This window comes from Tachysurus fulvidraco, chromosome 11 (assembly GCF_022655615.1).
Source record: "Tachysurus fulvidraco isolate hzauxx_2018 chromosome 11, HZAU_PFXX_2.0, whole genome shotgun sequence".
Classification (NCBI taxonomy): domain Eukaryota; kingdom Metazoa; phylum Chordata; class Actinopteri; order Siluriformes; family Bagridae; genus Tachysurus; species Tachysurus fulvidraco.
This window is the reverse complement of record NC_062528.1, coordinates 9,319,884-9,347,846: the sequence shown is the minus strand read 5'-3', so window position 1 is coordinate 9,347,846 and position 27,963 is coordinate 9,319,884. Positions and strand designations below refer to the sequence as shown.

At 40.3% G+C, this 27,963-nt stretch overlaps 1 protein-coding gene across 3 annotated transcripts; it reads left to right on the top strand.

Moving 5' to 3' along the window:
* Positions 1 to 432: 432 nt before the first annotated feature.
* On the top strand, positions 433 to 27,963 carry ulk2 (unc-51 like autophagy activating kinase 2). 3 transcript variants are annotated; one of them, XM_027175224.2, is made up of 28 exons: positions 433 to 1,088; positions 1,325 to 1,418; positions 4,346 to 4,438; positions 4,545 to 4,586; positions 10,136 to 10,168; positions 11,389 to 11,425; positions 12,020 to 12,193; positions 12,369 to 12,442; positions 12,543 to 12,644; positions 12,857 to 12,915; positions 13,040 to 13,122; positions 13,732 to 13,782; positions 13,873 to 13,961; positions 14,135 to 14,306; positions 14,395 to 14,455; positions 18,190 to 18,333; positions 19,447 to 19,592; positions 19,867 to 19,950; positions 20,926 to 21,197; positions 21,280 to 21,476; positions 21,976 to 22,085; positions 22,949 to 23,083; positions 23,456 to 23,667; positions 24,041 to 24,219; positions 24,388 to 24,506; positions 24,880 to 25,037; positions 25,123 to 25,258; positions 25,798 to 27,963. In XM_027175224.2, the coding sequence occupies exons 2-28, from the start codon at positions 1,329 to 1,331 to the stop codon at positions 25,860 to 25,862; spliced, it is 3,117 nt and encodes a 1,038-aa protein (XP_027031025.2). In that variant the 5' UTR covers positions 433 to 1,088; positions 1,325 to 1,328; the 3' UTR covers positions 25,863 to 27,963. The 3 variants fall into 3 exon arrangements, with proteins under 3 accessions (XP_027031025.2, XP_027031024.2, XP_027031026.2); XM_027175223.2 differs by having other exon boundaries at positions 1,280 to 1,418; XM_027175225.2 differs by lacking the exon at positions 22,949 to 23,083 and having other exon boundaries at positions 1,280 to 1,418.

The window sequence follows — 27,963 nt, the reverse complement described above, 5'->3', positions numbered from 1 at the left end:
ACAGCTGTGCATCACTGAAATCCTGACGCAGGCTATAGTATTAGATTATCAACCATATTACCATATTAAATACTGTATATATAGTATTTATAATAAGTATAAAAATAATTATAATTTATTATATATATATATACACACACACACGTAAGTCAGGTATGTATACAAATAATATGTACACTACTGATAATAATAATAATAATAATAATTATTATTATTATTATTATTATTATTATTATTATTATTATAATTATAATAATAATAATAATAATAATAATAAAAATATTATTATTATTATTATTATTATTATTATATGAAGAAGAAGAAGAAGTAGGAGACGCGCACTATTGTCGGTGGCGGATGGCGACCTGTCGGCGCACGGCTCGCGGATGAACACTTTATTATGATGTAGAGCCGCTCTGCAGTTACGTCAAGTCTCGCTCACAGGAAGAGTCGGACAGTGTGATGCTGGGACCCTGAGGAGTAGCAACAGCCCGATAATGTCTTTTTTAGTTTATTTATTATATTACAGCGAATAAAGAAAGGCGCTCGGTTAAAGATATAGGACGGAATTAATCCTGTCTTGTGAGGACTGAAGAAACTAAACAAAAAACAAACAAAAAAAACCCGAGCTGAATAATAAACACCCAGCTGGTTGTGTGGAGACGTTAAAGACCATCACCATTTTTTCCCGTTATTTTTCTGTAACGGACTGTAATCGGTATCTATTCTGTTTCTGTCACACTGATACGTTACTGCACGTTTAAATCTAACGAGCGTTGAAGCTTTAAAAATGATCTTTAACATCGCACAACGATTCTGTCCGCTTTATTGTGACCTTTGGACGGTCTGAATCCTGCTATGGGCTTCACACTGACCCTGAGCTCCAGAGTCACAGACCACCTCCTCCGACACCATGTAGAAGTCTGTGTTTGTCGACTGGCTAGCGAAGGGAACACAAAGCAGCGGTTAGCTCAATGCTAACTGGGTCAGAATAATGACAGCTTAGGCCACTAGCCTTCAACTCCCCATCTATTATTACTGCAGTCTGCTGTTAGCTAACGCCTGCTCGCTTCAATACACCACAAAGGGTTAGTATTGTTTGTCAAGGAACGTGTATTTATATATTTATATTTATTTCACATATAGCTAGCTGATTGTTTGTAGCTACGTTTGCTATATTAATGTTAAGTAGTCGAGCTGATTTGTGGGACAGAAATAACACAGTGTTCAGGTTCAGCTCTGTGCTTTTGCTCAGTTAGTGTTTAAAACTCTCCCTCAGTCCTCCTGGTCCATTTGCTGTGTATTATCCACACACTCTGGACAGAAATATGGAGACGGTTGGAGACTTCGAGTACAGCCGAAAAGACCTGATAGGACACGGAGCCTTCGCGGTCGTTTTCAAGGGAAGACATAAAAAGGTGAGTGTCGTGTATTTATTCCCCCCAACATCTCAGGTTCTTGCATCTCTGTTCTCTGTTCGTTAAGGCTTTCAAATGTGGGTCAGTGCTGGAAAATGTGAATTATTTTCTTCCTACAACTGTTATTGATTGCTATAAGTATAATAAAAACACAACCGGTGTGTTTTTTTCCCAGCCAGTGGGGAGACACCTGCATCGTTCATTCATAAAAACAAACAGCTCCATTGAGATTTAACAGTAAACAGCAAAAGAATACTTTATATAAAACAGCATGCGTGGAATGCGTGATTAGATTTTGTGGATATGAAAAAAATCTGAAGTAACTTCTGAAGTGAAGTTCTTGACATATCATGACACTAGATGGTTATTCAAATGTTACATCAGCATCATTTTAGTGACGTGTGTGTGAATAATGATGAGTCAATAATTTCTGTTAGTGGTTATTTGTGGGTGTGATCAATATCATCAGAGTAAGTTTGTCAGGTTTGAGACTCGGTATCTAGGTCAATCCTTGATTAGTAATGAATTAGATTTAAAAAATATTTTCTTCCTCTAATTGTTGCCACAAAGGTGGAAGCACACAATTGTTTAGGATTGTTAAGTCTTTACATTACATAGCATCGCATTTCAGCATGACCGTAGCTCTTGTGGCTGAATGAATATTAATTCCCATCGTCACGCTCCAAAATCTATAGAAAAACATTCCAGATAAGTTTATTATAACAGCAAAGATGGAGATCTGGAATGAGATGAGGGTAGATGTACAGGTACACCAGTGTTATGGTCAGGTCTCCATAAACCTTTAGCCTCATAGTGTTCACTAGAATGACTAATGTGTTGACTTTACATATGTTGTGCTTGGAAATTGGACACAACTTGTTCTTCCGCATGTTGCCATTGCACCTGTAAGGTTTTGCACAATTTGAGGGCAGTAGTCTACAGAGGATGATTCAGTTTCTGTGTCTGTTTTTAACACGGGAATGTGAGCAATTGTGGTATGTGTTTGATCAGGCTGTCATGAATAGGACAAGAAGAAACTAATTGAACAAGCATGACTCGTAATGTAATGATTAGGAGAAGTGTGATAAAGCTTTGACTTTTTAGTGGGGTAATTGCATTTATGATTCTGTTATTAGTTATTAGTGCTCCCAGTGGATTTACCCCACAATTCCACAACAGCCACAGCTAACAGATTCTAGCAATTTTGAGGACTGAATCCTCAATCGAAGAGATTTACTGCTCTTGGATACTACTTAAGTTCTTGGTGAGCTGGATTTGTAAGTAAACTATCCATGATTTAAGCCAAGAAGGATGAAGCAGAAACCTGACACTTCTTTGGCTCATGGCAAGTTGTACCCTGAATAAAAAAATTCAAAACATACTAGGTGTGCCAGTTCTTTTGTCAGGATTGTGTTGTGAAACCACTAACAGAGAATAGTTTATAACCACAACATGAGCACACTGACGATTAGGTGAATTGTGCACAGAAATTGGCTTATTATAATAATATATTATATATTATATATTATATTATATATTATTATATAATATATAATATATAATTATATATTATATTATATATTGTAATGAAAATGCCATGTCTGATTGATCCTGAACCAGGCCAGGACCATCGACTAATCGTCGCACATTTTTTTCCCCCCTCATGATTTCTTTTTTTAGTTTGCTCGCTTATTGGTAGGAGTTCAGGACTCAGGTTTTTTATATGCGATGAGAGAGAAAATGGCTAAAAGAATCCCTTGTACATTTAACTGAGTAATTATTTAGACTGTTCTGTCACACCAATGGTCTAATTCACACACCTGTCTGTATGATGTGTAGATGGTGTTGTAGTGGATGTTAGGGATGTGTTTAATCTGAAGCTCGGGAAAGACTAAATGGGCTCTTTGCTAGATTAGCTGAAGTGTAATTGATTTGACCCCAAAAAAGGCTTTTTGTGCAGAGGAGGCTGAGTCTCTATAGAAATGGCCTGTCTATGCCTTTTTGCTTCTGTTCTTTGCTGAGCAGCCTTTCATTAAAATGATCTTACTGATGTCATTCTTGCATGTAGGCAATGACCCAGTGAACACAGTAACATCTATTAATGTCCTCTCATGGGCTTCCACTCATCTGATGCTCTGCTTCGGCCAATTTTTGTTTAAAAATTTTTCCATTTTGAGTTAATTTTATATCGCATCATTGTTGAAGTCACAGATCTGCCAGGTCATAAGTTGTTAATGATATTTTTATGAGTACAGTTTGGACAGTATTGTAGTGCTAAATGTAACTCGCATCATACGTATATTAAAGCACATGTACTGCATAAATAGATTGTTGTTTCTGTTATAACAGCTTAACACACAAGATGTTTTGTTGCAAGTAATCAGCCTAATAATTAACACATGTATTACTGTACTTTAAAATAAAAAAAAAACGTGTCTTCGTTTTCTGTAAGAAAATTTTATGGAATTTATGTAAGGAGTCCTCACTGTCAGTGCCAGTAAGTTTTCTCCCAAAGTTTTCAGGACGTTGTACATTTCCGGTTTCTAAGAAACATAACAAGCTATGTTTACTTTTGGCTTATTAATTTAAGGAGGTTGGGAATGAGTGACTGTTTATAGCTGCTCTAACGCAAGTGAAAACAGGAAGCAACTTGAACCTGCAGGAAATGCAACTGTATGGCAAATGGTTAAAAGTAAGTGGAATAAATCCCTTTAGGACATACTTTTGGATAATGCAGTGTCCTCTGCATGGGTTAGAGTGCCAAATCAGAATAAAGGCAACATTGAGCTATAAGGAAGGACCTATCATCGGCTTAAAATAAATTATCTTGTCATAGCCTTCATTCTGTTGTCTTTGTTTTCATTTCCTGTGAAGCATAGAAGTTTAATCAATGGCTGTCTCGCTTTTTCATATCAATCCATTCTCAGAAGACAGAGTGGGAGGTGGCCATCAAGAGCATTAACAAAAAGAACCTCTCCAAGTCTCAGATTCTGCTTGGGAAGGAGATTAAAATTTTGAAGGTGAGTTCTGTTAGTCTCATTTTCGTTCAAAGTGTCCTTATCAGCGTTTTCGGACAACTCAGCTGTCGGGGTTGTTTACAAATGATATCTGATTTCTTCTCTCCAGGAGCTGCAGCATGAGAACATTGTGGCGCTTTATGATGTCCAGGTACGAGAACTTTACATTTAGATTTTTTTTTGCTGTTCATTCAAAAATGAAAAAGTCAAAACTAACCCTTTATTCGGACTTTGAATAAGAAAGTCACGGGACACCAACATTAACAAAAACTAGACCAAACTGCTGCTGGATTCTCAAATCTCACAACCTAGGCTAATTTACAGGAAATCTGTAAGATGTTTTGTCCACCAGAGTGTCGTTGGGCGTCTTGAAATATTTATAAATAAATATAGTAAGATTAAAAAAAAGGCTTCAGGAAACCTGATTTCTTGTCTGGGAACAACAGTTAAAAAGTGCTGTGACATAAGTTAAAACAGGAACTGACATGTCTTGCAAACATTCAACATTAAATGGTGCTATAAATAGCTACAATAAGAACTGCTGTTTGGTAATAAAGTCAAAATGTAACTGTTGGCAGATTGCTGTGGTATAAGGAGAAAAAAGCGCTCCTAGGATCAGCCGTTAAAGAATTACCAACTAGCAGTGGCAATAACTCATATCTCACCACCCCAGTGTTGATACGTCTATAACAACATGTCCTGGTGTGTTTTATTTCTTCCATAGTGACCAACCAGGCTAGTTATTATCAATTAGGTTCCTCTTAATGATACGCCCAGGTTTATCCTGATCTACATTCCTCTGCATGTTGCTGATATTAATATTGTTCAAAGGTGCTTGTATGATATGGAATGCATTAAAGACTATTCTGAAAGAAATATTCTACATTCAGCAAGTAGGGAAGACATGTTTAGTGTTTTGTGGTACGGTGGAGGATAGATATGTCACCCCACTGGCTCTAATCCTTAGCTGAAATCAGAATCAGAATCAGAATCAGAAGAGCTTTATTGCCAGGTATGTTTTCACATGCTAGGAATTTGTTTTAGTGACAGAAGCTCCACAGTGTAACAGAATGACATGTACAATATAGACAAATTGTATGTACAAATGTACAAGTGTGAACTGAGCAATTTAAATATGTGTTAAGTATGTGTTTTAAGTAAATAGTGTGTAAGAATAGTGTGTGTTCCGTGAATGTTGTGTTCATCAGATGGATTGCCTGAGGGTAGAAACTGTTCCTATGTCTGGTAAAGATTTGAAAGATGAATTAATGTGGATGCTGTGAAGCTGCCTGGGGTATAAAAGCCAGCGCTGTTGGTTTAATTGGACTCATCTGGATTCAGTAGCATGATGTCTTCTGGCTTTGAGGAGAAAATAGCCCCAGATTTCCACATGCTTGGGAGAAGAGAGCTGTTCCCAGCTCATCCCACATACAGTGTAACGTCCTTATATAACACTCCCACTCTGGGAACAGCAGTGCTGACTGTGGCCCTTAAGCTATGCTTTTCATCCTTTAACTTTAAGCATCAGTTACTCTGTCTTGTATGCCTCCATCATATCTCAGATTCCATCACCTGATGGAAATTGAGTCTTTGTGTTGTACTCTGTATTAGCAGAAAGTTGAATATATATTTTCCTGCATTCCAAAAAGATTTTGGGGCGTAATTTGATTGGAGTGAAAAATAACATGGCTCTGACCTGTTATTGTCGTGCCAGCTGACTGGTTTTAATACTTTTCCTCCACGTTGGAAAGGAGAAGTTGGGGCCTGCAACAGCATGCAGCGGCTCATTAGTTGCTTGTCAGGATACCACGTGCTGTGATATTTGACCGGGAGCTATAAATACACATGCTTGGTCAACTGATGGACACTATTAAAACAGCAGTGTTGGTTAGTATGTGTAAATAATGAGCTTTGATAGTTTATTGAATGTAATTGTTTAGTGGAAAATTCCAACTAACAGTATAACACATACTGCAAATATATTGTATGTCCCAGCAGAACTAATATGAGCCTTAATTTATTAAAACCTGCATTTTGTGTGGTGTTAAGTTTTAATATTTGATACACAAAGTCAAATGTGTATCAAAAAATTGGGAAATTGGTTAGAGAGTCTGACTCCTAACCCTAAGGTTGTGGGTTCAAGTCTCGGGCCGGCCACGACTGAGTTGCCCTTGAGCAAGGCACTGAACCCCCCCAACTGCTCCCTGGGCGCCGCAGCATAAATGGCTGCCCACTGCTCCGGGTGTGTGTTTACGGTGTGGGTGTGTGTGTGTGTGTGTGTTCACTGCTGTGTGTGTATACTTTGGATGGGTTAAACGCAGAGAACAAATTCTGTGTATGGGTCACCATACTTAGCCGTTTGTCATGTCACCATCACTGTGTAATATTGAGGACAAAGGAATCACCCACAAATTCCTGTGCTTTCTAAGAGCTCTATTTCGGTGTCTGTTCTCAGCTACAGCTTTGTTCATCTCATTGAGAGATCAGGATTAACTTTCTTTCTCTTGCCATAGACACTTTATTGGAAGCAATGTATTTAGTGACTCGGTCTTATTTTGGCTTAAATGAAATCACTTATTTTGCATTTAAATTAAACCACTTGTGAGTTTATATTCAAGTGCGAACACCAAGCCAGCTCCAGAGCTCTTGTTTCTGTTATAAAGCAACATGAATAAGAAGCTTGAATAATTGTCAGCAAGAAGTCATTGTGAATAACTTGCTGTTAAAAAACATACAGTATCCTTATACCTATTGCATAGGTTTAAAGTTTAAGAGCTAATGGTACTGTTCTCTGCTGTATTTTTTTCTGAATGGGGTTGTCTGAGCAGAGCAGACTTAATTATATCCCTGTAGTAAGAGCTGTATAGCTCCAATCAAAGCTCCGTGTGGTGGAGGGGGGCTCGATGCTCTGTAATAACAGGAACAGGGAGCTGTCTGCCTATATTAAGCCTACATATTCCTCTAATAGAGCAGTTAAAATGTTCAGATATATTTTTGTAACTGAAACCCATAATGTGTAGATGGAACATGTACCTCTCAAGCACACTGTGTGATTAAAATGAACTTAAGACACGTGGGATAATAAACAGGGAGGGGTCAACGGATTAGAATAGAGAGCAAGAAAGAGGTTCAAAGTTTGTTTACTGTAAATTCGAAGAGTCACGGTCCTCCTATCGACTCATCAAAGCAGAACCTGAACTTCCTGTTGTGGAACACAGTGTCCCGTATATAAGGGTTTGCTACATGGTTTTCTCTCCAGTTCTTGGAAAGCAAAGGGAGGGGTTTGTGTGAACAAACACACTGTGAAAAACGAGGAGCAGTGGGGGCTCAGGCTTGTGCTTTTCAGGAATGTTACCAAGTCACATAGCTTAACACAGTGTTCATCATGTTGTGCCATTATAATTTAACTACAGGTTGATATCACAGGCCCTTGTTTTTGTCCATCATGCTTCCTTCAATGAATCTTCTTGCTGAGATTCCCAGTGTAGGCTGTGTGTGTGTGTGTGTGTGTGTGTGTGTGTGTGTGTGTGTGTGTGTGTGTGTGTGTGTGTGTGTGTGTGTGTGTGTGTGTGTTTATTGGCTCCATGCGTGAAGGAGAGTTGAAAGCACAGGGTCTGATGTGTACAGTATATGGGTATGTGAACATTTAAGAATTAATGTTTAGGTATGAGTGTTTCTCACAAATGCTTTGCAACATTAAAGTAAAAAATGACTGCAGCTGTGTAAGAAAAATGCAACACTTGGTTCTGTTATTGGTAAATGTTCCACATTCCACATACATCAGCACTAAACTCCTCCCAAACAGAAGTATGTAAAGAAGGTGACTCGCGAGTATACACAAATATGCAGCAAACAGTAATTGCTGTTTTTTGTAGCAACCGCATACACCAAAACGTGTTCCATTTCAATTACTCCGGAAATGAGGTAAAATATATTTACATATTGGGCAGGAGTAGAAAGATCGGATTGATATCCGATTCGCAAGGACGCGTTTATGTGGCCTAATGTAAATGGAACAGTTTTAACAAATCAGATAGCTATCGGATCAGAGAAAACACATGAACCAGGTGACCAAGGGCAAGGTGTCCTACACGGAGCTCTGACTCCAACCCCACTGAACACCTTTAGGACGAACTGATTGCACCCAAGACCTCCTCACCCAACATTAATGCCTGACCTCACTAATGGTCTTGTGGCTGAAAGGGGCAACTGTCTGCCAATGATAATGTCAATGGTTTTTCATTCGGGATGTTCAGCAAGCCCACATATGTGTATATTGATAAAACAAGACTATATTGTCTTGAAAGGCTTCCAAGCTTGTAGTAGGTACACTTTACAACCTTGTACCCCATGTACATCATTTTTCAAGTCTAAATTAAATCATAAATCTCTTGGCAATTGAAATAGCAGGAATGCCTGGAGATCAACGCAGTTCTGTTTGTGTGTGTGTGTGAGAGAGAGATAGAGAGACTGTGTGTTTTTGGATGTAGTGCTGTTTGTTTTTAATATTTTTCCCAACCCACACTTGATCACCAGGTCCTATCACATCAACCCTTATGAGTGTGTGCTGTCTGAAAGCACTTGGCGTCCTTTCTGAGGAGTCCAGAAAGGAAACTGCGGAGCTTCGCATTATCCTTACAACAGTCTGCCTCTATCTATTGGTGGACAGATTACACATATTTACCAAGCTCTTCCCTTTTTCCCACAGCCACAGCTCGCTCTTAACAACTCCTTATATAATCGCTGACTAGTGTAAAGTACAGTCAGTTATTGACTGTCACACGTTTCCCTGGTCAGTGTTAATCCCCCTGCACATCCCATTACTGGAAACACAGTGGAATTGGAGCAGGAAGGACACTCAGCCTCATCATCAGTGTGAGGAAGAGTGGGGGAGGATGGACCAAACCGTTTAGACTAGCATAAAGTGAATCTCAGTTGGTTTAATGCCAGGCTTGTCTGAAGAGTCATTAACAGAGAATATTTTTTCCTCTGCTGCTGAGATGAATAGTGGGTTGTATAGGTTCTGTTGCCCTCTTTGACTGAGCCAAATGAATAGTCTCGGGTTCACCTACAGCATACAAATGTGTGTGAGAAATTCAGACTGTGAGAGGGAGTTAATGAGATTTCTAGGGAGACACTAAAGCCAGGATGGCAGCTGGAACATTGATTGCTGTTCCTGCAGACTTTACTGTATATTCCTAACACAAAACCTGTCACATTTTCTTGTACAATAGACCAACAGGTCAGACAATCAATGCAGTTTCTAAGTAAAACTGTAGGAAAGATAGAGAGTGGTAATCATATGATATTCATATCATTTGCTTGCTCTATTGCTTACATGCTTTTCTACCACTGTTTTTTATCCCAACAAGAACCTCAATCATCTGACTTGTCATGCATTCAGCCTTTTTAGCTGTAATAAATGCCAGGTTTCAGAGTGGAAGATTAAAAACATGCTTGACTGCTCATATATAATAAAACATAATATGGATTTTGACCCTTGGCAAAACGTCAGATCTTGCGATCATCAAAACCCTGTAGGATCAGAGACACGGTGTTTATGGTAACACTATATCTAGCTTTAATTTATACCCTGTCTGAGACCTCGCTTTCTATCCACCATAAATGTGTACATGGATAAAGATAAACGATGTCTGATTTGCAAATTTGAGGTATAAAATGTCTTCTCTTTTCTTCCAGGAAACACCAAATTTTGTTTTCCTTGTAATGGAGGTGAGTTCATTATCCTCAGATATCTCCTGTACTTTTTGTCTTCTTTCATGAAGTCCTAAATGTTCATGTTAAACCTAATCACAAGACCCAGTGACCAGTGTTACTCAATACAGGAACGGTTGCAAGAAAAACAAACTGTCTACCAAACTAAAAATACCTTTCCAGGGAAGTCTATCCTGAAAAACGAATATCAGCTTTGATACTAGCTCAGTCCTGCTGATAAAATAAGTGACCACTTGAGTGTGTATGACCACAGAGATGACTCAGCTGAGTTGAGTGTTTGGTTAACGTAATGGATGCCTGAGGATCTTTTATGTTGCAATCTGACCAAGTCCATATTAATTAAGACTTAAGTCTGATTCTATAACAGCACAGCATTGACAGTACTGCAGAATTTTTTTATTATTATTATTTTATATATAATTATAATCCAGGGATGTATATGGAGGTAGAACTAAATAAACTAAGCAGAATAATAAACAGATAAAAAAAACATGTCTATATAATATTTATAACAATTGAGTCATGAGTGTCAGTATGTCTCTGCCAGTACTTTTTCTCTGCCAGTACTGTTAACTTGATAACAAACTGCATTTGTATCGTCTTCTTAAATTCAAGAGGGGAAAAAACAAACAGTAAATAGCAATTTGCAATCACATTTTTTTAATTGGCATGGTACAGTGGAAAAACACGTGTTATGGGAAAACAATCAGTTTTGGCCTGGATTACATGTCAACTCCATCATCACCCCAGCACTGATAATCATCTTATAACAGCACGTCACAAGTGTTTTATCCCTTATTTAGCCAACACAGTTCTGTAATGCTGACAAGTCAATCTCATTAAACAGAGACTTTTGAGAACAGTCTGATCAGCATGGAATCTGAGTATCTTATGTCAATGGCCCTGGCTGAAAGAGTACAGTCATGTCGAAGCCTTTTGGCAGTGCCTAATGCTGTTCTGTATGGAGAACTCTGAATGCCATATCCTTTCTTCTTGTTACACTCTTCCGGTCATAAGGAGATTAAATGCCCATGTGCGAAGGAAGCTGCAACACCGCATCGCTTCATATCAGTTTAATTGGCGATCGCTTTGCTTTGCTCTCCACCCCTCGTATTTCTAACCCCTTGTCTCTCTTCACAAATGTATGTGACTATATTTTTGAATACTTTATCTATTTTACATGCTGAGAATCAGAATGCATATCTTGTGTGTTACAGTTTTGTAATGGAGGAGATCTGGCAGACTATTTACAAGGTACGCACTATAAGTTATTATTGCATGTACCCTCACATCTTTGGTACAGTTGATAAAGATTTTTGCACCGTCCTGTAGTGTACTGTAGTATATAGTGCTAATGCATGTGCAGAGCAAGACCTCAGCAGTCAGTCCTAAAGGTCATCTAGCAGTGATGTCTCTTTCGGTGCCTTGTTTTGACCAGTCAGGTGACCTCCACCAAGCATTTGTTTGTGTGACTGTGTGTGCACAAGATAAGGAACAGCTGTACCTCAGTACTGTGTGTGATTGGAGTTTTTATCACTACGTAACAGGCAAAAGCTACAACGTCATATGGCATGGTGCAGCATGTCTGAGCCTTGCACCCATTTGTTTGTGATAAACACTCATAGCAGGATCCAAAATGAATATTGTTGCATTGTTTTGGTACCTGCACAATGTATGTTTATCAGTCTAGAGGTTAATGGACATTAAATGCTGCAGGGTAGATTTTAGAGTATGTGGTCTATAGCTGTAGTTCTCACGTGTTTCATCAGTCCTCGGAGTAAAGGGTTGGGGATGTGTATGTGATGGGGGAATTGCTTTCTCAGCAGCATTGCCTTTCTGTTGTTCCAGCTAAGGGCACTTTGCGGGAGGACACACTGAGGGTCTTCCTCCAGCAGATCGCAGCAGCCATGCGTGTTCTCAACAACAAGGGTATCATCCACCGTGACCTCAAACCCCAGAACATTCTCCTGTCCTACACTAGCCGCAAGAAATCCAGCGTCAGTGGCATTCGAATTAAAATTGGTAATTGGATATGTCTCACACATACTCACTACTACACTGTGCACATATGGCTAGACTGTTAAAAAATGATTATGTATGACCTAGGGCATCATTCATGTGAGGGATTTCTGTCCGTACAATGCATAACATGAAGACAGTGGTGTTTTAAATAAATGCAACCTTTTGTGTTCTACAGCTGACTTTGGCTTTGCACGATATCTTCAAAGTAATATGATGGCAGCTACTCTGTGTGGTTCACCTATGTACATGGTGAGCATCATCAGGTCTAAACACACCTCAGTGCTGCTTGATACTTTGACATATTGTTTGTGTTGGTTTATTGAACATTCCCCAATGTTCTCCTGTTCAGGCTCCAGAAGTAATAATGTCCCAGAACTATGATGCCAAAGCAGACCTGTGGAGCATCGGGACTGTTATTTATCAGTGTCTCGTCGGGAAGCCACCTTTTCAGGTCAGAGTCTGGTGATAGATGTTTGTCAGCCAGTTCTTTTCCCTTTTTAAGAAGACACGGGGGCCCAGTATTTTTTCATAGTATCATTGTGAAGACCACAGTGTTGGTGTATTTTAATATCAAGTCATTGTGGTAGAACAGATTTGCTGTAATTCAGCCAAATGCCTGGCAATGTATGTACTACAATAATTTTTTCTGCTCTGTTCCTATAGGCAAACAGCCCACAAGACCTGAGGATGTTCTATGAGAAAAATAAGACACTGGTGCCAAAGTAAGCAGTAGCAGAACTCAAAAGACGGTTACTGGAGGAGATAAAACTCATAAAATTCAAAGCTAGACTGTAATACAGCTTCTATTAACATCAAAACTTAAGAGCTCTTCCTTCCTGCTTTTAGCATCCCAAGGGAAACATCTCCCCCCCTTGCTGAACTACTGCTGGGTTTACTACAGAGGAATCAGAAGGACCGGATGGATTTTGGTACGTGCAGATTGTCTGTATTAGGCTGTGATTTAATGCATTGCTTATCATCATTCATTTTATTGAAATGTGCATTTTTCAATATATGGCACATTTCCAGCTTTTATGGAACCCAGGAACTTTTTCAGGAGCTCATTAACTTTGCCCCAAGGCAACAAACCTGATTTTGGTTCATGTGCTGCAATTCCATAAAGCATTTTATTTCCTGCCTTGTAGTAACTGAGACTATACCCTGTGTTTAGCAAATGAGCAATTACTAAAGGATGTTTTCTGTTAGAGGCAGAGATGCATGACTGGTGAAGTAGAACATTTCACCGCACTTTTGCTTTTACCCAAATTTAGAATGTTGTGAATTTGTTAAAGCATGAAATTGATCTCTGTAGAAAGTTACATTATTGTTAACATCACATTTAAATCAGTGGAGAACAATGCAACTCCAGTCTCAACCTCCTTTTCGTCCTCTTTGTTGTGCCATGTCATTGTGATTGTGCTCCCTACAGTGAAGTGGTGACTCAAAATCCTCTCCACAAGGACTGTGTAGGTCTTGTTTAGGAGATTTGGAAATGCCTGTTGATTCTCACTGCACTCTCCTCTTTCTAATTCTTTTAGACACATTCTTCAGCCATCCCTTCTTGGAGCAAACATCAAACATCAAAAAATGTGAGAATAATGATCACACAGAAACATATTTTAGAGCTGGAGAACTGTTGACCCGATAACTAAATAGGTGCCTTCTCTCCTTTCTCTCAGCTTGTCCTGTGCCAGTGCCTGCATGCCCTAGCTCCGTGTTGGAGAGCACTTGTGGCAGCTCGCCCTCCTGCCGTTATGCCTCACCTCCGGTGAGTTAATCACTTTATCCCATTTAAACTGTCATGCCACTGCAGATGTTCCGCACTGTTAGGTGATTGCCACCATATTATGATGTATGAAAAGATTAACAGCCTTATTGCTGACTCAACTCCAGGTAATCCATTGTTTTCCTTCCACTTCCCTGTCTTTTTCTTTGATGTAGTCGTTGCCGGACATGCAGACCCTGCCTGAAGACGTGCTTTCCTCTCCACCTCTCGGCCCTCCCAACTACCTGCAGCTGTCTAAAGAGTCGGGTGGCAGCACCAGCAGCAAGAACTCCTCCTGTGATACAGATGACTTTGTGCTGGTGCCTCACCTGTCTGGAGAACAGTCCTGTGAGTAAGACTTACTACAATACACACTACATGTGGTCAACTGTTAGTGTGTACAGGGAATTACTGACTTCTGTCTCAATGTACTTAGATGACTTGCCAATGGGGGCCATTGGTCGTAGACCATCCAGTGAGTTTCTGCTGTGCGGAGGGTGAGTGCGATCTCAATGACATTAACAAATCACACACACACACACACACACACGCGCACACACACACACACACCACACACACACAAAAAGTTACACAAAAAATATGAACTGCCAGACTGTCTTTTCCTGTGTGCTAGGATCATGCAGTATACAGTGCAGGGGAATTCACCTCAAATTTTTTGCTAACAAAGGTCTGGAAACCTGGGAACGAATGGTGACAACAGTGTATTGTTTATTCAGTAAAGATTAATTTATGGCTGAATAAGCATCACTCAGTGAATTTAAAGTGATTAGGATGTGCATTAGGTTTGTGTTATTTATGTGTTAATTCTATTTACTTTAGAGCACCAAGATAATGTGGGTTTCCATGTGCTTCTGCTTGTCTTCTCAATGCATATATATTCAGTCTTCAGTTCCTCATGAAGGTGATAAAGACAGCAGATTCCATTATGGGAACATGACCTAGCGTGATGCATCTACTATTTCTGCACTGAAGCTAGCTGACGTAGCTCAGCCAGGGTGTGAATCACGAGGCTGTAAAAGAGAGTGTTTGTGGTGACAGCATAGCCTATTGTGAATGTTGGCAGAATGAAAATCATTTAGTCATAAGTGACAGTAATTTTAACGGTTCTAAATATGGAAAAATAGAAATTAATAATTTGTCACTCTTATGACAAAGACTGTATTGTAGTTATTGAATATAATATATTGTTTTTGTATTATAACAAAATGCACTATATTGCCAAGAGTTTTGGGACGTCTGCCTTTACATGCACATGAAATTTGATTACATCCCATTCTTAATTTCTAGGGTGTAATATAATGTTGGCCCATACTTTGCAGCTTTGACAGTTTCAACTCTTCTGTTGAAGGCTTTTCACAAGATTTAGGAGTGTGGTTAATTGAATTTTTGAACCAATTACTCTAGAAGCGCACCTGTGAGGTCAGGCAATGATGTTGTACATGCTCACATGCCTGGCTTGCAGTCTTTACTCTAATTCATCCCAAAGGTTTTCTCTCAGGTTGAGGTCAGGACTCTGAGCAGGCCAGTCAAGTTCCTTCACACCAAACTCGGTCATCCATGTCTTTATGGACCTCGATTTGTGCACTGGTGTGCAGTCATGTTGGAACAGGGAGAGGTCATCCCCAAACTATTCCCACAAAGTTGGGAGCATGAACTTGTCCAAAATGTCATGGTATGCTGAAGCATTAAGAGTTCTTTCATTGGAACTCCTTAAAAAAACACTTCAAACCATAGTCTTCTCCACCAAACTTTACACTTAGCACAATGCAGTCAGGCAAGTATCGTTCTCCTGGCAACCACTAAACCCAGACTCGTCCATCAGATTGCCAGGAAAAAAAGAGTAGTTTTTGTCACTCCAGAGAAGAGTCCATGGGAGCAAGGCTTAGTGGCAGCTTCTCGGCCATGGAAACCCATTCCATGAAGCTCTCTACGAACTGTTCTTGAGCTAATTCTCAAGGCCACAAAAAAGTTTGGAGGTTTGTAGCTATTGACTCTGCAGAAGTTTGCTGACTTCTGTGCACTATGTGTCTCAGCATGCGCTGACCTCACTCTGGGATTTTACGTGGCCTGCAGTTGTTGTTCTTCCCGATTGCTTCCACTTTGTTAAAAGACCACTAAAATTGACTATGGGATATTTAATAGTGAGGAAAACACCTTAATGCAAGTTACAGCTTTCTTTTTGACAGACAAGACACTGCATAAGACGCTGATCAAGCCTGCTTACCCCAAAAAGTGAAAAGGCAGAAACTTGGCTTCATTTCAGTTCCACTGAAAGACATGTATTTATGAAAAAACAACATAAACACCAACTGCCACATTAAGTTACATAAGTATCTGTCTCCTTACCTGAGGTAAAAATCACTCTCAGTGATTCATCAGAGCTTCCTCATTGACTCATCACTCGACACCAAAGGGAAAGTAATTGCAAACTAATTCGGTCAGTTGAAGTAACGAATTCATGTTCCTATTAATTAATATGAAATATTCAAAACATTGTCCGCTGTCATCTGTACACATTTTGTAAGCACTCATCTCTTCTGAGCATCACAGATGATTTGTCAGCCGGTATTTGATTATGAACTGACTTACGGCATGTAACTATTTAAAAACCAAGGAAAGGTTAGAAAAGTCACATTTTTGCCAGAAGAAATCTGTTTAAAACCCAGTTCATTGTAATTGAACAATTGCTTGTTTACAATTCAGCCACAGTGACATCTTACAGGGTTTTCGCAGACAACCATATTGTACATATTCTGTAAAGATGACAGAATTGGTGGAGAATGGCATATTTTTCTTCTGACTTGTGATCAGTAATCAAAAAGTGAAACGTGATAAGCAACACTACCTTGTTACAAAAACAGATGTGTTGTATACTTGTATATACATAAATGCCAAAGGGAAAGATCTTTATGTGCAGTATATCTGAGAGCCTGTATATCTACTGAAATTAAACCCTTTTAGCCATGTTGTTGTTCTTTGACAAACACACACACATGCACTGTTTTGTTTGTCCCCCTCCTCAGTCTTTTGAGTGCAGTATGAGACACTCTTTGTGTATGTACTTGTGGGTGAGCTGGCTGAGCAGCAGGCCATGCAGTGTTTCTCAACACTTGTGTGCGAAGTCTCATGCAATACTTTGGAAGTGTGCCAGCTCCTCCAGGAGAGCTGCTGACTTTTCCTGGAGTTCTGAGCTGCAGTCCAACACATTGTACTCATGATGTGCACTCCGTAGCACCACATGTTCTTTATTTTTGTGTTGATTCTACAGAGTGTGGCTCTTAGCAGCAAGCAGCATAGTGCTACCTCCAGGCAGGTAACTAGGTGCAACTAGACATATAAAACTAGGTGTCAGTTCACAGTAATCTGTAAAAACATGTACATAATAAATGAGGCATTTACTGAAATCCTGTTGAAAAACTCAGGCTGCTTCTTCTGTCTGGTGTGGTTTTTTTGTTGTTGTTGTTGTTGTTGTTGTTGTTGTTTTTTTTACATTTTTTGCATTTCCAGTATCCTTTAAAAAGATCTGTTATGTGTTTTTTGTAAATCCGTTAGAGCTACCTTTTCCTCCTCAGATTTCGCTTTTGCATGTTGTGTCGTTCCATGATGAACTGATTTTGAATCAAACAAAGAGATTGTCTTTGCTGATCTTGTGCAGCTCATGTGTAACGTTGGAATTACTTCTCGTTTTATGACCACCGTCTGTTCTAAAAAAAAAACCACTATGGCTGTTTTAGCTGTTCCTTGCCTTACTATGATTCCTACATAACACATTGTACCCAATGTGACCCCCGCATGACTTTTGTCCAAAGACATTTTGTACCCTATAGAGAACAAAAGACTGCAAATGAGCACTTTCTTTCTCTCTCTGGGGGACTGGAAGTGGGAGGTCCAGTCAAGCTCAGCCTTCATTTGCACATGGCCAGACCTTAAACCCCTCCTTGCTTGCTGATAGGCTGGGCATGCATGTGTTTACATGGTTTCTCTTCCCTCTGCTGCTTTATACAGGAAAAGGTTTATACACTGCATATAAACAAGCTCACCACCAGTGTTCTGTGAAGGAAAGATCTCTGAGGTTTTTTTTTTTTTACCTCTGTTAGTTTTAGCTTTTCATTTTTATTTTTATTATAAATGCACATGTTTTGTGTTTTGAAGGTTTTTGTTTAAACAGCTACCATGGTTGAATATGTGAATTTTCTTCTACTTTATACAGGCAACCCTCAACAGGCCAGAACCCTGTGGTGTCACCTCGAACTGAGACAACTCCTATACCTGTGCCCACTCAGGTGCGCAACTACCAGCGGATCAAGCAGAACCTCTCCAGCAGCCCCAGCACCACCCTCTATGGTTCACCAAGGTGAGACACTTTGCACTACGTATGAGATTTTGGGTTAAACACTACCTGTGTGTGATGTTCTGACAGATTGTTATTTTAATTATGGGTCAGGTGGTATGCTTTTTTTTTTTTTGCATGTGAATGGCTGATGCTTAAAATACTTGGTGTCCTGGGTTCATCAACTTTGTCTTTGCAGTGGTAATTGTGTGTGTATAGAATTTGCGACCAACCAGAAAGTACAAATTCTGGGTGGTGTTGAAGCAGAGGGGTTGGGATATAATAGTCAATAGCAATTAAAAAGAGGAAGAGAAAGAAAGATGCAGCTTTTGTTTGCAGGTCGATTGTCTCAGGATGTGGCTGGTTTGGTTTAGACAGTTGGCCAGCGGGAGCTTAGAGATTAATCCAGCTCCACCTACCCAACAGCCCCAAGTCTGTGCTTGCTGCCAGACTACAGCTGCTGCCCCACTTCTGTTCTTCTGTCTCCATCTCAAACAAGGATTAAACTCACCGTCCTAGACTCGCGGATTCACGCATGTGGCTTCATGTTCCTTATTAGACCACACTGCTACCGGTTGCAGTAAAGAGAACTGCATACCAGTGTGTATGAGATGAATGCCACTGTCATTTCATGAGTCATGTTTGTTTTTCAGTGCTACTGGGATATCTGTACAAAATGTCCAACAAGTTTTAGCAGGACAAATTACAATATAATTTCATTGCTTTCTGGGAGGAACAGGCACTGTATGCCAGTGTAAGGATTTTGGTATTAGTTGGTAAGTTAAAGCCAAGGAAAGATGTTTGAGGAAAGTGAATAACTTGAGTTGTCTATATGCTTTTGTGCTTTGCTTTTAGTGCCCGACATTTACAATTACAGCAGACATTTGTAACCAACTCATGAATTTTAGATGGTAATGGTACACATGAAACATTGATGGAAATGTGCTCTAATATAATTTGTCAATTTTTATATCTGATTTGGGATTTTGATTCATGTGATTGGTAAGGATACATATTAATGTTAGAAAATTGAAACTATGCATAAAGTCTATATATGTTGTTTTTGTACTACCACTAATTTACAGTATGATGAACGAATGTATTGCAATATCATGATCATGTGCTGTATATCTGCAGGTCTGGTACAGTAAGGCGTTCTAACACCAGCCCTATGGGATTTCCAAAAACTGCCTCTGGCTCCCCCAGCCCTGCTGATGCTGCCCAGACTGTGGGTCGAAGACTCTCCACTGGTAGCTCCCGCCCCTATTCACCTTCTCCACTGGGTAAAAATATCCATCTTTTTCTCCAATTATCTCCCCTTTTCTTTTTTCTGTATTTTCCCATATTTTTTCCTCCCATCTCGTCAAATTTTTTCACCTCTTTCTCTCTCTCTCTTTCTCTCTGTATCTCTCTCTCTCTCTCTCCCTTTCTCTCTGTATCTCTCTCAATTTTTGTAGCAGTTAACAGGGAGCTATATAGCTGTATAATCTTTAGAAGGAGGAGTTTGTTTGTTTTAGCATGCATGTCCTGACATGTCTGTCTTTGTGCTTTGTTCAGTGGCTACTATTCCTGAACAGCTGGGTCACTGCTGTTGTGGACATCCCCACAGTCATGAGGCACGCAGCCGCAGCTCATCTGGTGGTAAGTGGATGACATGCTGTGTGACAGAGAGGGATTCTTTTCTCCCAAAGCCTATTAAATGACCACGAGACTTTGTTTCCTCTGAATTCTATTCTGGGTCACTCTGTTTGTGGAATAGCCCCCTTCCCTGCTTTAATAAGCTCCACTTTTCTGGGAAGGCTTTCCACTGGAGTGTGGCTGTGGGGTTTTGTGTTCATTGAGCGTCAGGAGCATCTGTGAGGTCAGGCACTGATGTTTGGTGAGTCCCCCTGGGGTGCACTCGTCCTTCAAGTTCATCCTAAAGGTGTTCAGTGGGGTTGAGGTCAGGTCTATGTGCAGGACACTCAAGTTCTTTCCCTCCAAAATTGGCAAGCCATGTCATATTAGACCTTGTTTTGTGCACAGGGACATTGTTTTGCTGGAACATGTTTGGGCCTGTTTGTTGGGTCAGTAATAATACAGCATACAAAGACATCCTATACAACTGTGTGCTTCCAACTTTGTGGCAACAGTTTGGGGAATAACCACATGTGGGTGTGACATCTTCGGCCATATAGTGTATGGTGTTTTTAACATTATATTCACAACACAAAGTTATCAGATCCATTATAACAGTATACATGAGTCTTGCAGCTGTACATAATAATCATGGCCTTTTTAGTACAGTGGAAATGCAACCCAGGACCTTTTCCAGGGACTGTGTATTTCTGGTTTACAGCAGACACCTGTTCTCAAAACCAATGGTGTGTCAAGTGTTTACAGTACATGAACTCTACATGCTGAAATGAAGGTGAAAAGAACTCCGTAACCTCTTCCACTGCAGTGCCATTGGCAGTTTTCTGAAGCGTAGAAATTTCATATGTGGTGGTGGTGCCACCTAATGGGCATATCATGCAGCGAGCAAGAATAGCTTTAAATGACTCGAATATTATCAGACATTTCAAACACATATACATTTTAATTTTTTTATCATTATTTTCCTTTTTTTTAATACAGGTTCCCCTGTGCCCACGTCTCAACTGCTGGGTGCCCGACTCCAGAGTGCACCCACCCTGACGGATTTCTACCAAAACAAGCAGAAGCTGCACAAGCAGCTCTCAGATCCTGTTCAGCCTACTGCCTTAGCCTATGCCCCAACACACTCACCACAGCTGGGACGGCCTGGCAACCTGGGGACGTCTCCCACCAAGCATCTTGGTTCCTCCCCCCGCACATCTGATTGGCTACAGAAATCCCCCCTCCCCACTATCATTGGCTCACCAACTAAGGTAATCTTGATGAAAACTTAACAAATAGAGTAGGTTTGTACATATTACTAGACTCATCCTGTTACCCATCCTTGTTTTACAGACAACTGCTCCATTTAAAATCCCTAAAACTCAGGCCTCATGCAACCTCATGGCCCTGGCTTCTCAACAGGGCATAGTGGACAGCCCCAATTCCAGTAAGATGTCTACTGATGCCCGGGAGATTTGCCCCCTTCACTGGTCACCGTACCCCAGCGGGAGACACTCAGCTTCAGAAAGTTCCAAAACAACTTTTGGCAGGTACAAAAAAACAACCCCACAATTTTCTAATTGTCTAAAGGATGATTTTCTGGATCCTCCAGGTGAAGTATTATACTGTGCTTGCATTTTCTGTTGGGTTAACCATTTATATGATTCCTACATTTGCTATTTGGTCGTTCATTATACACCACATCCATAGAAAGGTGGAGACTAAAATAGAAAAGCCAGGTGTGGCAAAAATGTTGATGCAGAGAGCAGCACTGATGTGATGAACAACTTAGGTAATGCTCACTCTAAGAGCAGGCAGTCAGACAAAAGAGACATTACGGATCCAGTCCCCTTCATTAAACATGTCTGAATAGAAGAAAATAGGTTTGCGGTCAGCCTGTTCATCAGAATCACTGCCGCGTTCTGTAGCATGTCACATCATTTCAGTTATGCCTTTCCTTTTACACCAGGCACTGCTATCCTACAGGGCATTTAGTCCTGCACCGTACAGAATATGTATATATGACACAGTATGTATGCTTTTCCTCAGGTCTGTGAGTACAGGGCGTTTGTCAGAGCAGCCTGTAAGAATCGCTCTGGGAGGACAGCCATATCAAGGCAGTACAGACAGCCTCAACACAGAGAGACCCATGGACACCGGTAACTTGACACCGACAATACATTATACCGTGTATTTATTGTGCTTGTAAAGCAAGTAAGCATTGCTGTTAGAATAGTTGGCCATTCAAGCTCTGCCTACACTGATGCCTTGTATTTCCAGCTTCTAAAAAAAAGTTGGGAGACGGTGTGATAAAACAAAATGTAGTAAATAAAGTTTGCAGATCAGGTTTTAAGGAGAATCTGACAGCAAAACCATCATTAAGCATTAGAAACATTTCAACATTGAATTACTTAAACAAATGAATGATAGCAAATGTGTTCATGTTTATGTTATTAAGGCCAATGTCCAATATTTTTTGGTCTTTAAGCAGCAGGGTCAAGAGTTACAATGTCTGGTTTTTGCTGATTGGTACAACACAGTTCTACAACACATCTTAAAATCTTTTTTGCCTTTAAAAATGTCTAGAAAACCAACTGCTTCATGAGGATATGATGTGTTGCTTTTACAAATTCCCCAGCTATGTTAGATATTATTAGATAAGGCATGGCATGGAATCTCAGAGCTTGTTTTATACGTAGCTTTGCATTGTCCTAAATCTCATTTAGTATGTTTCCATATCTCAGCTTGTGCTCTGCATGGGACTCTTTGACTGGCTTTTGGCATGTGTCATGCTGCCCTGGGTCTTGCCCTGAGTTTGTGAGTGACCCCTGTGATTTGTGTGTGTGTGTGTGTGTGTGTGTGTGTGTGTGTGTGTGTGTGTTTGTATGTATGTGTGTGTTTGTATGTATGTGTGTGTGTGTATGTGTGTGTATGTGTGTGTATGTGTGTGTATGTGTGTGTGTGTATGTGTGTGTGTATGTGTGTGTGTATGTGTGTGTGTGTGTGTGTGTGCTACCCTCAGCCCCTGCAGGGTCATGTGGTTTGGCAGTGGGGGGTTCGAGTCCTCGTACTGTAGTGTTCACAGTAGGCTCGCCCCCCAACAGCAGCACCCCTCCCGCTTGCAGTCACCTGAGCACACGCCCTCGCACCATATCAGGTGAGAGCATTACCTCGCTTCTGCTGACCAGGTCACCACCAGCAGCATCAGCAATAGTGCTAAGTTTGGTACTGGACATCAATGCATGTGTGCTATCTGTCTGCTCAGATTCTACATACATTTACAAACAAACATTTCATACACCATAATCATATTTCACTTATCCAAATGCTTAATTGGGCCATATTTGTTTGGCACTGATGGTAGTCCTCAAGGGATAGAACTACTAAATTAGTAGTCGTGAGGTAAGGCAGCTGGGTTTGTGGTATAATCTTGGTGAAGGCACTAATACCACCAGCCCATTCATTTAGATTTATTGTTCATGTAGGTGCAATCGTTAATGTATTGTTGTGTATGTGTGTCTTTCCACAGTGGGGTCCAACAGTTCAGCAGGCTCTGTGTACTCCACCAGTGGAAAGGTATGCGTGGGCTCTCCTCCTGCTATGGCCATGGGTAGTTCTCCCCCTGGGGCGGAAGCAGCCCCTAGCAGCCTACGCTATGTCCCCTACGGCACCTCTCCACCCAGCCTTGATGGGTTTATCACTTTTGAGGCCCCTGAGCTCCCAGAGGAGACGCTGATGGAGGTAAGAGGCTACCTTTTGGTTAACACTAATGCAAGGAAGGGAAAATTCACTGTAAAGCTGAACTCTCAGCTACATCCCTGAGGACCATCTGTATTTAAGAGTTTCATTCTTTTCTTAATAACAAACATGATCCGTTTCATAATGGACCTGATAATTAACTGATCATGTAGGGAAAATGTTAGGCTCTGTGCAGATGTGGTACGAGATATGAGTATCCCTGTTTTAAAAGAGCTCATCGTTACTTATTCTAGTCTGTTATGTCGATCACAATATATAAATATTTAATATATTAAAACAGAGGAAGGCACAGAGAATAGTGCATACAGGCTGACCTTAAAAAGGTACACTGACGTGTGTGTGTGTGTTATGGCAGAGAGAACACACAGACACACTAATGTATCTACGGATGATGCTGTCCTTTACGGACTGTGTGTTGGAGATGGCTGCTGTGAGAGCGGGAGGAGCAGACCTTGGCATTTCTGCAGCCTCGCTTTATCCTCCACAGGAGAGTGTGGTGGTGGACCAGATTAGCCAGCTCAGCAAGGAGTGGGGGTAAAACACACACACACACGCACACATACACACACACACACACACACACACACACACACACAAATGGTATCAAATGTATTCTACTAACATACAAGTGTTAATTTGCATACAGAGTTACCAGAAACTACCCATCACTCATTTATACCCCAATCATATCACCCACTGTAGGCAAGTAGAGCAGCTGGTGTTGTACATGAAGGCTGCTCAGCTGCTCGCGTCCTCTCTGCACCTGGCCAAAGCTCAGATCAAATCTGCCAAGCTGAACCCCTCCACTGCCGTCAAACAAGGTGAGCAGGTGTGTGTGTGTGTGTGTGCCAAATGTCCTCACAAGGACAGAGATATCACACAGTAAGGACATGTTGTCGTTTGTTCAGAAAGCTCCTTTCCTAATAGTTTTTCCTTCATATTCAGTTGTGATATGTTTCTCAGTCTTTGCCCCTCTGAGGGAAACTTAAAGCCCTCAGTGGCTCACTGTTACAACCCAACACCGATTTGTGGCTTGTTGCTTGGGAACCTCTGCCCTATTCCAGAATAGTGTAGTGTCAATATGCTCTGCCATTTGACAAAATTTATTACAAATGTCATTTACCATTAAGACACACAAAAACTGGCTCATTAAAACAGATAAATGTCCTTAATCTCTACTCCTGTGTTCTGCAGTGGTTAAAAGCCTGAACGAGCGCTATAAGAGCTGCATCTCCCTGTGCCGCCAGCTCACGGACAAACTGAACCACTTCTTCTCAGACAAGCAGCGCTTTGTGGACGAGATCAACAGTGTGACTGCTGAGAAGCTCATATACAACCATGCTGTAGAGATGGTGAGCAAGACCAACAATAGCATGCACTTGTACATGTGTCTTGTCTCTGTGTAAAGGATTGACACAGGCTTTGTGTATGGGACAGGTCCAGTCGGCAGCGCTGGACGAAATGTTCCAGCAGACAGAGGACATTGCGTACCGCTATAACAAAGCTGCTATGCTGTTGGAAGGCCTCACTAAGATCCTTCATGATCCGGCAGATGTAGAGAACGTCACCAAGTGTGAGTATCACGGCACACACCCTAAGCCTTACGTATGAAAGTAGGGTCTTTGACTCCTTGGCCATGTTTAACAGACTTTTGGTAATCCAGTCACATTTAGTCCTGATATCACAACCTGATGTTATCAAAATTTTACTTATTTCTAGGTTCTTATAGCTATTAGCCTGTTTGACTGGTTACTTTTGAATTGAATGATGTTTTGACTTGATGTGCTCTGCTGGAGCAAGTTACAGAATTAAAAGATCTATGTTTCTAAAATAAATCTGTCCTGAGGGGTTTGAGAACTGTATTGGACAGTTAAAGGAGTCTCTGGTTACAAAACTCTGAGAGCCTGTTTCTATAGGAGGAACTCAAACACTGTCTAAAGTCAAGTCAAGACGCTTTTATTGTCATTTCAACCATATATAGCTGTTGCAGTACACAGTGAAATGAGACAACGTTTCTCCAGGATCATGGTGCTACATAAAACTCATAGAAGTTCTCTCTGTTACAGTCTTCTCCCTGCTGATAGTGTGTCTTTTCTGTGTTTTTGTAAACAGATAAGGCGAGCGTGGATCGGAGAATCTCTGCGCTGTGTTACTGCACTGTCACATTGTATGAATAGAACACACACACATCACTGGCCACAGGGACCATCCTCCTTCCAGCTCACTCAGACTGGAGGATCCCCTCACTCCTACTTCTCCAACTTCGTAGCAGACAGAGCACTTTTCCTTTTTTTATTCTTCTTTTTCATGAGATCACCTGAACCAACAGAACAAGTATTATTTTTTCCTATAGGACCTCTTCCACCGAATCACTACCAAAGATAAACTGCAACAACAATACACATTCTGTTCTGAAGATCGAGGCTCCGGACTCAGCCAGCCGTTTCCTGTTCGTTTCAGCAGTTCTCCTCAGAACACCTCTTTTAGCTTTTCCCTCTTTTTACACTGAGAACTGGTCTTTTTTTAATGACTTTTTTTTAAAAATATTGTATTCTGTGATGGTGTTGCAGTTATTTATTGGTTTTAAGAGGAGGATGTTAGTGTTACGTTATGATCGGATGCTCTTCGTGAGTCAGACTAGCACACACACGCACACGTTTTACTCAGCTGTCTTTAGCACGGCAGCCTGACATTTGTAACATTTAATCTTTTTTTTTCTTTCTTTTTTTCCTTTTAAAATCAAATGCACTTTATTGACACAGACATGGAAAAGACTTGTGCTAGAACCCACATTGAGCTATTCTCTCTGACTTGCTGCCTGGCTCAACAGGCTGTAAAAAGATATTCAGACTCTTGTCATGTGCAGGGATGAGAGTTTTCTCTGTGGTCACGATCAGTCGTGACGTTCATCAAAAATAACAGTCAAGATACTTGAGTAGTTACTTTTTCATTTCATTTATAGAATAATAATATAGAAACATGCATTATGTTTAGATTAATACTGGATTTTATATATATATATATATATATATATATATATATATATATATATATATATATATATATATATATATATATATATATATATATAATATAAACTGACATTTGCATTGTGTATATATTTGAATGTGCATTGTTTTGTTTTTTGTTTGTTTCCGAATGAAGGCGGTTGTAGGAGTTGTCATGGGATTCCCTGCCACTCAATCCAAGAGCACAAGTAATGTTTTTTTTTTAGCAGTTTGATACTTATCCACTACTGCCATTCAGACTCTTATGCAGCCCTCAAGGAAGAGACCTCATGTGTGTCTTTGCACGGCAGCTCAGAATTCAAAGACCTGCGCTCTATGAAGTACGTTCCTTTTGGAGAGCAGAGTCGGATATGGATACGAGGCAGAAATGCTAATGTGAACTCTCTCTGCCAAGCAGTACGCAGCCAAGCTGGCTCAGCCTTTCCCTGGCTGTGTGTGTGTGTGTGAGAGAGAGAGAGTGAGAGAGAATGATATTGTATATATGTGTGTATGTATGAAACTGTATTTATGTATATATATATGAGTATGTGTGTGTTTGAGAGTGTATGCGTGTGTGCGCGTGCACTAAAGGCCAGTTTAAAAAAACTGAACTGAAAGCACTGCAAAAGCAGCCTGCTTTCACCTGTACATGTGTTAATAAGAACTTCCTGGTGTTCTAGATCTGCACAGGCACTGATGCTGTCTCCAGTGTGTTCTTCTTTGCTATTATTTTGTGGTTATTATTTTATTCTCAGACTTTACCTTCACAAATCTTTTATAGTACAGGCAGGAAAAAAAAACAATGCCAGAAACATATTCTCCTGTTTTCTTTTACGTCCTATCGAATCTGCTCACAGTCCTGTAGCCTGTAGAGGAGCACAGGATGTTTCTTAGAAGTGACCGGTGTACAGAGCAGGTCATAGTCGTGAATGGGTAGAATGTAGATTCACTTGAATTCTTGAAGTAAATAACCTTCTGATATGTCTAGTGCAATGCAAACCTTAAAGCTTCTGTAGGTTGTTTTATTTTAATTTTTTTTTTATACTGACAATATTGTAATTAGTTCACCATCAACACCTCTGCTCCATGTGGACTCCAAATGGTGGTTCATCAGAGCCACCAGCTCTCTTTTCTGCATTGTATCAAGTTCATTTGTCATCTTGCATGGACATAAATATAGATTTTATAACTTGGAACTTGTTACAGGGCAACCAATAAGAACAGCAGTTCAACCCGGCATACAAATAAAATCATTTCTATATAATTCTAA

Bases quoted from the DNA above. Each gene is read 5' to 3' on its own strand.
- ulk2 (XM_027175224.2), top strand. From the start codon at position 1,329: ATGGAGACGGTTGGAGACTTCGAGTACAGCCGAAAAGACCTGATAGGA. The intron at 12,443-12,542 runs GTGAGCATCATC...TCTCCTGTTCAG, and splicing joins GTGGTTCACCTATGTACATG to GCTCCAGAAGTAATAATGTC. The intron at 19,593-19,866 runs GTAAAAATATCC...TGCTTTGTTCAG, and splicing joins CTATTCACCTTCTCCACTGG to TGGCTACTATTCCTGAACAG.